This window comes from Phasianus colchicus, chromosome 33, assembly GCF_987193195.1.
Source record: "Phasianus colchicus chromosome 33, bPhaCol1.hap1.1, whole genome shotgun sequence".
In the NCBI taxonomy this organism is placed as follows: Eukaryota; Metazoa; Chordata; class Aves; order Galliformes; family Phasianidae; genus Phasianus; species Phasianus colchicus.
Window position 1 is genome coordinate 1401078 of NC_143468.1, and position 13357 is coordinate 1414434.

The 13357-nt window shown below is 57.8% G+C and overlaps 1 protein-coding gene across 2 annotated transcripts; it reads left to right on the forward strand.

Annotated features, from left to right (window-relative positions):
* The first annotated feature begins 101 nt into the window (after nucleotides 1-101).
* On the forward strand, nucleotides 102-13337 carry TFCP2 (transcription factor CP2). Of its 2 annotated transcripts, none has more exons than XM_031603265.2 (15): nucleotides 102-1212; nucleotides 4018-4169; nucleotides 4530-4606; nucleotides 4754-4859; nucleotides 4990-5096; nucleotides 5540-5692; nucleotides 6857-6967; nucleotides 7451-7539; nucleotides 7769-7847; nucleotides 8457-8550; nucleotides 8749-8839; nucleotides 9249-9355; nucleotides 10564-10706; nucleotides 11159-11210; nucleotides 11290-13337. In XM_031603265.2, exons 1-15 carry the CDS (start codon nucleotides 1091-1093, stop codon nucleotides 11325-11327), a joined length of 1521 nt encoding a protein of 506 aa, XP_031459125.1. In that variant the 5' UTR covers nucleotides 102-1090; the 3' UTR covers nucleotides 11328-13337. The 2 variants fall into 2 exon arrangements, with proteins under 2 accessions (XP_031459125.1, XP_031459126.1); XM_031603266.2 differs by having other exon boundaries at nucleotides 103-1212; nucleotides 7769-7817.
* The last annotated feature ends 20 nt before the right edge of the window (nucleotides 13338-13357 follow it).

Consider the following 13357-nt stretch of genomic DNA (forward strand, 5'->3'; position numbering starts at 1 on the left):
CTACCGCGCCGGGTTCCTATTGGCTGATCGCGACGGAAAGAGGCGGGGCGTGCTTCCCGTTGGGGCTGCGCGGGGGCTCCAGGCGCCACCGCCTCCATTTTGCGGGGGCCGCGGCCCGGAGCCCTTTGCGGGGCGGGGCGGGGCTCGGGGCGGGGCTGGGGGCTCCCGCAAAGCCGTAAGGGGGCTGGGGAGCGTGCAGCCTCAGGAGGGGGTCGGGAGCAGCGGGGCTGGGGGCGCCCGTAGGGCCTGGGGGCGGCTGTAAGGCCTTAGGGGGGCCTGGGGAATTCCTATAGGGCCTGGGGGTGCCTGTAGGGCCTGGGATGCCTATAAGGCCTCAGGAGGGCCTAGGGGTGTTTATAGGGCCTTAGGAGGCACTGAGGGTGTCTATAGGGCCTGGGAGGACCTGTAGGGCCTCAGGAGGGCCTGGGGGCATCTGTAGGGCCTTAGGGGTGCCTATAGGGCCTGGAGTTGTCTATAGGGCCTTAGGAGGACCCTATAAGGCCTCAGGAGGGCTTGGGGGTATTTATGGGCCCTTAGGAGGGCCTGAGAGTGCCTATAGGGCCTGTGAGGACCTGTAGGGCCTTAGGAGGGCTTTTAGGGGTGCCTGTAGGGCCTTGGGGTGCCTGCAGCGTGCAGCCCCTCAATGGGGTGTCTGTAGGGCCTGGGGGTGCCCAGCTGTGCGGCCCTTTGGGGGGGGTTTACCCAGAGGGTACAGCCCTTCAGGCAGCGCCTATAGCGTCTTTGAGGGGGGCTCCCTGGGGGCTCAGCAGTGCCTGTAGGGCCTGGGAGGTTCTCTGCAGGGTGCAGGCATTAGGGGAGAAGGGCTGTGGGGCCTGCGAGGGGGCTGAGGCCATTTGGGGTGTCTGTGGGTGCAGCCCTTTGGGAGAGGACTGAAAGCTTTGAGGGGGGGGGGAGGAGGGTCCTCCACGTTGGGCCCCCAAGGGGAGGTCCCCATAAGGAGGGAAGGGAGCGGAGCTGCAGAGCCCCTCGAGGAGCCCCAGGCTGCACTCCCTGCAGGGGGTGACGCACCAGGGGACCCCGCCTGGCCCTCCCGTGCTGGGAACGTGGCCCCGGGCCCTGCGGGGGGAGCATGGCCTGGGCGCTGAAGCTGCCGCTGGCAGACGAGGTGATCGAGTCGGGGCTGGTGCAGGACTTTGATGCCAGCCTGTCGGGCATCGGGCAGGAGCTGGGAGCGGGAGCCTACAGCATGAGGTAGGAGGGGTTGGGGTTGGCTGTGGCTGGGGGCGGCCCTACGGCACGGGAGAGTTGGGGTGAGGTGTGGGCAGGGAGTTCTGTACTCTGAGGGTGGTGAGTTCTGACACTGCTGCCTGGAGAAGTGTGGGTGCCCCATCCCTGGAGGTTCTTATGGCCATGGGTGGCTGCTGGGAGGGTGGGAGCAGCCCAGGGCAGGGGGTGGGGCTGAGGGGGCTGTGAGGCCCTTCCAACCCAACCATCCCATGGTTCTATGGTCTTTCAGGACCCTTCCTACCCAACCATCCCATGGTTCCATGATCTTTGAGGGCCCTTCCAACCGAACCACCCCATGGTTCTATGATCTTTCAGGACCCTTTCAACCCAACCATCCCGTGGTTCTGTGATCATTCAGGACCCTTCCTACCCAGCCATCCCATGGTTCTGTGATCTTTCAGGACCCTTCCAACCCAGCCATCCCATGGTTCCATGACCTTTCAGGACCCTTCCAACCCAACCATCCCATGGTTCTGTGATCTTTCAGGACCCTTCCAACCCAGCCATCCCATGGTTCCATGACCTTTCAGGACCCTTCCAACCCAACCATCCCATGGTTCTGTGATCTTTCAGGACCCTTCCAACCCAACCATCCCATGGTTCTGTGATCTTTCAGGACCCTTCCAACCCAACCATCCCATGGTTCTGTCAGCTTTCAGGACCCTTCCAACCCAACCATCCCATGGTTCTGTCAGCTTTCAGGACCCTTCCAACCCAACCATCCCATGGTTCTGTCAGCTTTCAGGACCCTTCCAACCCAACCATCCCATGGTTCCGTGATCTTTCAGGACCCTTCCAACCCAACTGTCCCATGGTTCTATGATCTCAGTTGGGCTGTCCCAACTCTGCACGTGCTGAGCATCACCCAGTGCCCTGCAACAAGGAAGAGGCTTGTTTTAATAATAATTGATAAAATATCATGAGATGTTACTAAAATTTAATATTAAATTCATCCAGCACCACCACTTGTGTTATGGCCTCACCTTTGGAAGATGGCTGCCATTTTGCTTCCTGTGGAGGTGCCCTGGCATCCCCCTGTCTTAAAGAACTGCTGCTCCTTAAGCCCTTGCTGCTTTTTAAACATCCTACCCCTCTAAATCTTTAACTTTTTGATTGTGCCCTGCTGGCACCATTCCCTGTGCTGAGCTGAGGGTGTGTGCAACGTATGCTGGGGCTCCAGGTAGCAGCATTTGGAGGGCAAAGCGACAGTGGAGCAAACCTGGTGAGGTTCATTACGTGTCCTGCACCCAGAGAGGAGCAGCTGTGTCTGTCAGTGCAGGTCAGGGTCGGAGCTCCTGCAATGGAGGTCTGCAGAGGGGGACCTTGGGGTCTGTCCTGGTGGCTGTAGGGTGACCATGAGCTGACAGAGTGCCCTGGTGGCCAGGAGTGGTGTTCTGGTTGGCCAGCAGTTGACAAGAGGTTGACCATAAGCCAGCAGTGTGCTCTTGTGGCCAGGAAGGCCAGTGGTGTCCCAGTTGGCCAACAGGGTGGCCGTGAGCCAGCAGCATGCCCTGGTGGTCAAGATGGCCAATGGTGATCATCAGGTTGACCAACAGTTGAGCACAGGGTGACAGTGAGCCAGCAGCATGCCCTGGTGGCCAAAATGGCTACTGGTGGCCAATAGGTTGACCAGTGGTTGAGCACTGGGTGACTGTGAGCCAACAGTATGCCCTGGTGGCCGGTGGTGACCAACAGGTTGAGCAAGAGTTGACCAGTGGTTGACCACAGCGAGACCATGAGCCAGCAGTGTGCCCTGGAGGCTGAAATGGCCAACGGTGGCCAATAGATTGACCAAGACTTGACCAACAGTTGAGTACAGGGTGACAGCAAGCTATCAGTATGCCCTGGTGGCCAAGATGGCTACTGGTGGCCAACAGGTAGACCAAGAGTTGACCAACAGTTAGCCATAGGGTGACTGTGAGTCAACAGGGTGGCCAAGGTGACTACTGGTAGCCAACAGGTTGACTAAGACTTGACCAAAGCTTGACAGAGGGTGACCAGAAGCCAGCAGTGCCCCCCGATGGCCCTGTGGGGCACTGCACAGAGTGCTGCCAACAGGGCAGGGAGGTGCATCCCCCTCTGTTCTGCACTGGGGAGGCCTCATCCAGAGCACAGGGCCCAGTGCTGGGCTCCCCAGGTCAGGACAGACTGGGAAGTGCTGGGAGAGCCCCATGGAGGGTGCAGAGCTTGTGGGGGCCTGGAGCCCCTCCTGGATGGGACAGGCTGAGGGCTGGGATCGGAGTGAGGAGGACGTTTCTATTGCCCTCACCTGTGTGGAAGGGGATGGGAGGAAGGCAGTGGGGTTCAGGGGGAGGATGGAGGCTGTGCAATATGGGGAGGGCTGCCAGCAGCTCCTCCCATCCCCAGGTTTGTGCAGCCATCGTGAGCATTGCTCACACAGCTTTGGATCAGGAGTGGGTTTGTGATTGCTGGAGACTAAAGCGCTGTCGGGGTGGGAGCTGCGCTCTACCCAAAGCAGCCCAGTTTTCCCTCTGAGAAGTTTTTAATGTTCAACTAAAGGAAGGAAACCCAGCTGAACCTATGAGGATCTAGTGAACTCACGCAGCATGCCGAGGCTGGAGCTGTGCTGGCTGCAGAGGGGCTCTGAGGCCATCATTGCAGCTGGAGGCAGCTGCTGCACGTCGGGTCTGCAGCCATTCCAACCCAATGCACCGCATGTCTGTGCTCAGCAGTGCTCCTGCTTGCACCCAGCAGCTCCGTGCGTCTGCAGCAGAGCTGAAGTGACCCTGTGTGCCACCTCTCTTGCAGCGACGTCCTGGCGCTGCCCATCTTCAAGCAGGAGGAGTCCAGCTTGCCTCCAGAGAACGAGAACAAAATTCTGCCCTTTCAGTACGTGCTGTGTGCAGCCACGTCGCCTGCTGTGAAGCTGCACGACGAAACACTCACCTACCTCAACCAAGGTGGGAACTGTCTGCTAACGCTGCCCTAACATCCATGCATTTGTCCTGTGGGTAAAGGAAAGCAGCTCCCAGCTGCGGTTTTGCAGTCTCACTTTGCAGCTCCCAGCTGCAGCTTTGCAGTGGAGCTGTTGCAATTCTCCAGCTATGCAGTGGGGGTCTTGTAGCTCCTGGCTGCTGCTTGGCAGTGGGGCTGTTGCAGATCCCAGCTACATCTGTTGCTTTGCAGCAAGTGCTGCACAGCAGTGGTGCACGGTGCTGAAGCTCGATAGCAACACGTCCTGTGACAGCAGAAGGGTTTGAGTGCTGGAGAGGAGCAGCAGGGGATGTTCCTCCCTGTGTGACCTCTCTTCTTCCCTGCAGGGCAGTCCTATGAGATCCGCATGCTGGACAATAGGAAAATTGGGGAGCTGCCTGAGATCAATGGGAAGCTGGTGAAGGTGAGCACAGTGCATCTATGGCACTTCCTTTGCTGCTTTTCTGACACTCCCCCCCTTCATGTCCCTCTGCTCCTGTTCTCACCCCCTGGACGCAGGTTGGGGGTTTACCTGGGGGGCTCCTGACTTCCTGTCCCCCCCTTTCCTCAGAGCATTTTCCGGGTGGTTTTCCACGACCGACGGCTGCAGTACACGGAGCACCAGCAGCTGGAGGGCTGGCGCTGGAACCGGCCTGGGGACAGGATCCTGGACATAGGTGAGGTCCTTCAGGGAGATTGGAGCATCCCTGGGCTCTGAGGGGCAGTTCTGTCACTGATGTGCAGGCCTGTGTCCCCTGGGAATCTTTTGCTTCTCCTGACAAACATCACAGCTTGGTCTCTGTGCAGATATCCCCATGTCTGTGGGCATCATTGACCCAAGAGCCAATCCCACTCAGCTCAACACCGTGGAGTTTCTATGGGATCCTTCAAAGAGGACGTCGGTGTTCATCCAGGTACTGCGGGGAATGGGAGCTCCTCATGCAGGGCCCCAGGAGAGCAGCTGGGAGTTTCCAAGAGCACAGGATGGAGCTTCTGTGGCTCAGAGCTCCGAGCAGCCGCTGTGCGCCTCAAGGGGAGATGATGTGAACTAAGCTGCAGCTCTCCTCCTGCTGCAGGCGATGCAGGAGGATGGCAGCCATGCATCAGCAGCTCAGCTGACCACCTGTGGGTCGTTTTGTTTGTGCTCCTGGTGATTTAGGCCTTTTGCAGATCTCTTGTGCTGCCTGGAACAAAGTGATCTGCGGTGCGCGAGGGCTTGGTGGCAGCATCACGGAGCTGCAAAACTCATGGGAAGGAATGGGCTGCAGCTCTGCTGCGTGCTCCTGGCTCCTTGGTGCTGCTGTTACACAACATGGTCCCGTGTGAGCACTGACAGCAGCTCTCCTTGCCTCCCCAGGTGCACTGCATCAGCACCGAGTTCACCATGCGGAAGCACGGCGGGGAGAAGGGAGTGCCATTCCGGGTGCAGATCGACACCTTCAAGGAGAATGAGAATGGGGAGTACACAGAGCACCTGCACTCAGCCAGCTGCCAGATCAAGGTGTTCAAGGTAATGCAGTAACCAGCCCACGTCCCTGCCCCATAGGACGTGAAGCGGAGCTCAGTCTTGTCCCACTGTGGCCTGGCTGAGTGTTGCAGCTGCAGGGCTGTGGCTGAGCTTGCAAGCTCTGGGTCCTTTTAGAATGACGTGCTGGGGAGCACGTGGGTCATGCTGCTGCTCTCTGAGAGCTCCCACACTGACAGAAACACAATCACAGAGCTGCTGGGGCTGGAAGGGACCTCTGGGAGCTGGTCAACCTGTTGGTCAACTCTTGGTCAACCTGTTGGCCACTGTTAGCTACCTTGGCCACTGGGGCACACTGCTGGCTCACAGTCACCCTATGTTCAATAGTTGGTCAACTCCTGGTCAACCTGTTGGCCAGCATTGGCCATCCTGCCCACCGAGGCACACTGCTGGCTCACAGTCACCCTTGTGGTTGACCTCTGATCAATTCTTGATCAGCCTGTTAGCCAACATTGGCCATCTTGGCCACCAGGGCACACCTGGCTCACAGTCACCCCCGTGGTCACTCTGTGGATGTGTCCTGGGGATGGAATTTTTCCACTTCTGGCTCTATCCCAGGAAAACCCAGCACTGAAGCTGCAGCGCCCACAGGCGCAGCCACGGTGTTGAAGCATGATTTCCTTGCCCACAGTGGAAGCAACATGGGGTTGCTGGGGGGATGCTGCCAGTCCTCGTGTTGGTTATGCCGGCGTGACCTTGTGGGTTAAAAGAGAAAGCAGAAAGGGGAGGGTGTAAGAGGAAGGCCATGAGACGTGGCTCTGTGCCTTGCTTGGTTGTAAAGGAACCAGGTGGGAAATGCTTTAATTGGAGCTCGGTGCAGCAGGGCTGTGCTCCGTGGGGTGCTGTGGTCACAGAATTGCACTGCTGGCATCACGGATGCTATCAGAGCTGCAGTGTGGCTGGAGGACAGCAGAGCCCTTGGTTCCCTCGGTGCCAGCTCAGCGCTGTGGCTTTCTCCAAACCCACTTGGCCCCTTGTTCAGGAGGGTGAGGTGTGCTGGGGAGCCACTGCTGCTGGTGCCATGCAGGGGCATCCCCAGCCCTTTGTGAGCAGCACGAGGCTGAGCAGGAGGAGATGCCTGCATGCCTGCCCACCCCTCCGTTACCCCCATCCTGCACTGCTCCTCTAAGGAGTGTTTCTCCTTCCCAGCCCAAAGGAGCCGATCGGAAGCAGAAGACTGACCGTGAGAAGATGGAGAAGCGCACCCCGCACGAGAAGGAGAAGTACCAGCCCTCCTATGAGACCACCATCCTCACTGAGGTGGGCCCTGCAGCTCTGCAGCACAACGCCTGGCTGGGCCCACAGCTGCAGGGTGGACAAAACAAGTGGGCTGAGGAGCTGCGTCCTCCCAGACCTGAGCTGTCATGAGAGATGGCACCTCTGCTGCCAGCTTCACTGTGCCCGTGTGGCAGCAATGAGCTGCCGAGGCTGTCAGCACAAAACCCCGTCATTCCCTGCCTTTGCTCATGGGAATGTGGGACTTTGAGCCTCTAGAAGTGCTGGGGATGGAGTCCTCATCCTTCCCTGGGGAATGTGGGCTCTGTGGGCTGCGTCAGCCCAGTGCTGGCAGCAGAGAGCCCTGCTCTGGGCTGGTGTTTGTTGGGAGGCTTTGTGGAGCTGGCACGGCTTCACAATCATTACTTAATTCTTTTTTGTAGTAAACAGGTGGCAAATGGCTGTTACTCAGGGTGGGGTGCAGGTCTGTTCCGAGCTCCATCACTCCTCTGGGTTTTTCCTTTCCAGTGCTCTCCATGGCCTGAGATCACCTACGTCAACAACGCGCCGTCCCCCGGCTTCAACAGCTCCCACAGCAGCTTCTCCATCGGAGAAGGGTGAGTCTGGAGGGGGGTTCCTGCCCCACATGAGGGATCAGTGCATCCATACTCACCGTGGTCACAGAATTGCACTGCAGTGGTCAACCTGTTGGCCAACATTGGCCATTTTGGCCACCAGGGCACACACTGCCATTCTGTGACCCCGCGTCCCAGTGGTGTTGGGGCGGCACTGGTGCGGAGCTGACTGTGGGCTCTGCTCTGTCTGCCTCTCTCTGCCCCCATCCAGGAATGGGTCTCCAAACCACCAGCCTGAGCCCCCCCCTCCGATCGCAGATGTAAGTCACACTTCAGAGCTTATGCTTGGGGTAAGGATGGCGTGTGTGTCGGAAGTGGGGGTGCATGGGGGTGGTGGGGGTTTGGGTGCTGCGCTCGGCGCTTTGCTTGGTAAGATGCTACTGGGGTTTAACATCCTTAGGAACTCTTCTTTTTCGTTCCTAACGGTTTTAAATTCACAAAGAGGGTGGAGGTGAGGTGTGGGAAGGGAACTGTGCACAGAGGGCAGGGAGACCCAGCGCTGCTGCCTGGGGAAGTGAGGGTGCCCCATCCCTGGAGGGGCTCAGGGCCGTGGTTGGGGTGCTGGGTGACTGCTGGGGGGTGAAAGCAGCCCAGGGTGGGGGGTAGGAGCTGGATGAGCCCTAAAGTCCCCTCTAGCCCAAGCATCCTGTGGTTCTATTTGATAGCAGGCTGCCTGTACTGATCGTGCTCTCTTCTCTCATGTCTTCCCTGTTGCTTCCTTCCCCTTTCCCTGTCCCTGTGGAGCCTTTGAAACCCAAACCCACCCCAGCTACAGCTGCTGTTCTGTGCCCACTGAGCCCAGTGCCCTCTGGTCTCGCTGTGAGGGTGATTATAATGCCAAAGCCACGCTCGGTGCTCTGTCCCCTCTGGGACTGTGACCATATTCTCCCACCCCACAGAACCTCCTGCCCACCAGCACTCCCCAGGAGGCCCAGCAGTGGCTGCACCGGAATCGTTTCTCCACATTCTCCCGTCTGTTCCGGAACTTCTCAGGTACCATCAGATCCCTCTGCCTCCCCCCACTCCCATTACCTGGCACAGATGGTTGGAAATTTGTACTTGGAACATGGTAAAACTGCCTGAGAGCTGCGTGGTTCATTTCCTGAGGTGTGGGGGGAGCTGTAGGGAGGTGGGCTCTGCCCCAGGGGCTGAGCGTTGCTCCAGGCTCTTCCTGTGCTGTCACTCCTGCAGGTGCAGACTTGCTGAAGCTGACCAGGGAAGATGTCATCCAGATCTGCGGCCCTGCAGATGGCATCAGGCTCTTCAACGCACTGAAAGGACGGTGGGTTTGGGGCTGCTTGATCGAGATGTGCCTCTGGATTGGGCAGGATGTGGTGTGGACCTTCCAGTTTGGCAGCTGGGATTGTGGGGAAGCTGCTCTGGGAAGAAGGGAAATCCATGTGGGTGAGGAGCGTTAGAACAAATCCTCCTGTTGGAGGGCAGAGGGACAGCACTGCGCAGAGGTGTGGGCTCAGGGTGTGGGTGCATGGAGTGAGAATCCATGCAGGGCACATGGAGTGATGCAGGGAGCCCACATCCCTCAGTGGGGACCGACACCGACACATCCCTGGGGGTGGCATCAGCCTCTGCCCCTTTGCTTTTGGGTGAATTCCTCCACCTGCTCTGTTCCTTGGGAGGATGCTGAGTGCTGTCTCGGGGCCCTGGAGCCAACCCCTGTGCTTTGTCTGCAGGATGGTGCGGCCCAGGCTGACCATCTACGTGTGCCAGGAGTCCCAGCAGCTGCAGGAGCTGCAGCAGAAGCACGAGGACGGCGATGCAGTCACCAGCACCTTCTTTGGTAAGGGCCTGGAGGAGAGCAGGGGGAGCAGCAGTGGGCTCAGCCAACAGAAATCACACAGGAGCAGTGGAACTGCTCCCAGGTGCTCAGGTCTGGGTCTCCCAGCACCCATCACCTGATGGACCTCGGGGCTGTGGGTGCGTAGCAGCTGGAAGCACGGTGGCTTTGCTTTCCAGCTGCTGTGCCTCCTTTGGGCTGCTTTCTCCTGCAGCTCACGCAGGCTCCAGGCAAACCAAAGAGCTGTGCACACTCTCTTGGGCACAGAGCTGCAGCAAGCATTTTGTCTGCCCCGTTCCTCACCCTGCAGATCTTCCCCTTGTTGGCCAGAGGGGTGGCTGCAGATCCTGACCCACGGCGTGCTGTTTGCTTTGAGCTGACCAACAGTGGCTCCTGTGTGAATGCAGAGCTGCCCAGACAATGGGTGACCTACATTTGTGCAGCAGCCAGGTGTCGCTCTGTGCTCAGAGCGAAGGCAAAAGCAGATTGTGTGTCCTTCCCACTGCAGGGCTGGGGGAATGGAGGGCCTGATGTAAAAATGCCAGGAATGGGACAGAGTGATGGTCAGGATGGGAGCTTTTAGGGGCGAGAGTTGCTTAAATGCAAATGGAGCATTTCAGGACGTTGGTGGCCACGTTACTGCGGCGTTGGTGCTTTTGTAGCTCAGGGTGTTGTACAGCCATGGAGCAAAAGCAGTGCAGGAGAGAAGCTGCGTGTTGCATGGGGGTTTACACAAATGTCTGGGCCAATCCCAGGTGTGGGGATGGAGTGCAGAACTGAGAGCAGCCCTGCAGGGAAGGAGGAGCTCTTGGGGGTTTTGCTGGATGAGAAGCAGTGGGTGCTCCATCCGTGGAGGGACTTATGGCTGTGGATGAGGCCCTGGGCAGCTGATGGGGGGTGGGAAAGCCCAGGGCAGGGGGTGGAGCTGTGAGGTCCTTTCCAGCCCAACCATCCTACAGTTCTGTGATCTTTAAGGACCCTTCCAACCCAACCACCTTACGGCTTTATGATCTTCAAGGTCCCTTCCAATCAAAACATCCTAGAGTTCTGTGGTCTTCCAGGACCTTACCATCCCAACCATCCCACAGTTCTATGACCTTTAAGGTCCCTTCCAGCCCAAGCCAGTGCACACTGCTTTCAGAGCTGCTCTGCTCAGCATGGCTGCTCTGCAGGCTCCTGGCACACCACTGCAGCACTCCTTGTCCTTGCAGTGTACCACGCGATCTATCTGGAGGAGCTGACGGCGGTGGAGCTGACAGAGAAGCTGGCTCAGCTCTTCAGCATCTCCTCACAGCAGATCAGCCAGATTTACAAGCAGGGTCCGACGGGGATACACGTGCTGATCAGCGACGAGGTAACAGTCCCTCACTGCTCCTTTTTTCTGCCTTTCACACCACTTCATGTCCAGCCTCCAAAGCACGACCTCAGGGTGGGCTCCTCTCATTTGCTGCTGCTTCCAAAGAGTTAATTGATGAAGCTGTGGGAGCTGAGGATGTCATACAGCACAGGGGATGCTGGCAGCACTCACATAGATCTGGAGTGGGGGGTGGAATTGTAAGGGCACAGCTGTTCCTGCTGTGCTTTGCTGGGAGCAGGAGGGGAGCTGCTGGGAAAGGGCTTTGCTTTCAGACCACGCTGCAGGGTTGGAGCACTTTCCCTTGGCTTGCTGGTTCAGATTTGTGGTTCTGAAGTGGAGGAAGGGATAAGTATTATGTGGGTGCCCTTCCTGCTCCGAGCCCTGTCTGTGCAGTGTAGCCCCGTGTTCAGGTGCAGCCCTGGACTCAGCTATGTTGTGGCTTCTTTCAGATGATTCAGAACTTCCAGGATGAATCCTGCTTTGTTCTGGACACCATGAAAGGTGCGTAAGCGATGCTCTGCCCATCCTCTGTGCCAGATCTGTGCCAGCAGTGTCTCATCCACTTCCCTTCTTTTTGCAGCTGAAACCAATGACAGCTACCACATCATCCTGAAGTAGGAGGGGACGGGATGAGGAACAGCCACAGTCCTCTCATTGTGTGTGAATCCCCCTCACTTCCAGCACCAGGACATGAGAGCAGAGATCCAGAAGCTCCCACTGGCCTTTTCAAAGCCCCAGAGCTGTTGGTTCTCAGCCCCTTCCTCACCCTTACAGCTGCAAACCACCCACGGGTGATGCTCTGCTGACGTCTCCATGTTGTGCTCTCACGTGGCAGTGAGCAGAGTTCACCTTTGGGACCTCAGAGCTGCACGAGGGCTTTTCGTGGCTCTGTTTTACCAGAAGGCAGCAGCTCCTTTGAGATTTGGACTGGTGAGTGGATGTGAAGGAAACCAGCCCAGTGCTCCCAGCCCCGTGGAGCTGAGCGGGTCTGGAACGCACACGTGGAGTGGTGGTAGGAGAGGGCTGGGAGGGATTTTCTTCAGGACTTTGGTGTGCTGTGATTTTGAATGGAAGTTGATCCCTTAGGCTTTTTCTCCTATCCACCACCATGGAAGAGCTGCTGCTGTGTGCAGGTGTGCTGCCATCCCTCAGAATCACAGCATCCTGAGTTGGAAGGGACCCACAAGGATCATTGAGTCCAACTCCTGACCCCACACAGGACTTACCCAAAAGCAACCTCCGCTGCTTCTCACGCTCCTTTCCCTCCCTCATCAGCATTAGTTGGCACAGGTGTGTAAAGCTGGAGCAGAATGTGGAACGAAATGGAGCTGGAGAGAAAAGCAGCTCACGTGGTTTGCCTGGAGGATTCTTTTCTGCACATTTTTGTGCTGTCAAGTGAAAGGGAGAAAGATTCAGGTGTCTTGGTTGGAAATCTGAAGCTGTATCTACGTGCTGAGCTGTTTGCTACCTTTGCATCCTCCTGCCTCATCTCTGAAGATGGAGGTGGGGAGGAGTGAGATGAGTTTGAGGGAGACTCAGCTGGATTCAGTGGAACACTCAATAGGAGACTCAGCTGAGCTCAGCGTGAAGCTCAGCTCAGTGAGAGACTCAGGACTCGGTGGAGGCTCAGCTCAGTGGGGTTCTCAGCTCAATTCAAGAGGAGGCTCAGCTGAATGAAGACTCACCTTGTCTCAGAGGGACGCTCAGCTCAGCTCAGAGGCAGCTCAGCTCAGTGAAGGACTGGGACTGGGTCAATTCAATGGGGCACTCAGCTTAATTCAACAGAATGCTCGTCGTGAGGCTCAGCTCAGCTCAGCTCAATGGAGACTCACCTCGACTCAGAGGGACACTCAGCTCAGCTCAAAGGCAGCTCAGCTCAGTGAGGGACTGGGTCAATTCAATGGGGCACTCAGCTCGACTCAAGGCTCGTCGTGAGGCTCAGCTCAGCTCAATGGAGGCTCAGCTCAGTGGAGACTCAACTCAATGTGATGCTCAGCTCAGTGAAGACTCACTTCAATTCAGAGGGACGCTTAGCTCAGCTCAAAGGCAGCTCAGCTCAATGAGGGACTGGGACTGGGTCAGTTCAGTGAGGCACTCAGCTCGACTCAACAGAAGGCTCAATGTGAGGCTCAGCTCATCGTGAGGCTCAGCTCAGTGGAGACTCAGCTCAGCTCAAAGGCAGCTCAGTGAGGGACTGGGTCAATTCAATGGGGCACAGCTTAATTCAACAGAAGGCTCATCGTGAGGCTCAGCTCAGCTCAATGGAGGCTCAGCTCAGTGGAGACTCGACTCAATGTGATGCTCAGCTCAGTGAAGACTCACCTCGACTCAGAGGGACACTCAGCTCAGCTCAAGGGCAGCTCAGCTCAGCGAGGGACTCGGACTGGGTCAGTTCAACCCCACAGAAGCCTCAAGTGAGGCTCAGCTCAGCTCAATGGAGGCTGAGCTCACTGGACACTCAGCTCCTTGGGAAGGAACCGGAGCTGCCTCCCTCGCTCGGGGCGCTCGGTGCTCCCCTGTAGGGTGGTTTGGTAACTCCGAGGGGTGGAGGTGGGGGGGCTGCTGTGCGTTCCATGCTGTTCTGTAACGGAGCCGTGGGGCAGCAGGTAAAGTTTTGTACGGACGCTGCAGGTGTGTGTGGGGCACGG

Excerpts from the sequence above, each read along its gene's own strand:
- TFCP2 (XM_031603265.2), top strand. The coding sequence starts at position 1,091 with ATGGCCTGGGCGCTGAAGCTGCCGCTGGCAGACGAGGTGATCGAGTCG. Across the intron at positions 4,170-4,529 it reads ACTCACCTACCTCAACCAAG|GGCAGTCCTATGAGATCCGC; the intron begins GTGGGAACTGTC and ends TCTTCCCTGCAG. Across the intron at positions 9,356-10,563 it reads AGTCACCAGCACCTTCTTTG|TGTACCACGCGATCTATCTG; the intron begins GTAAGGGCCTGG and ends TTGTCCTTGCAG.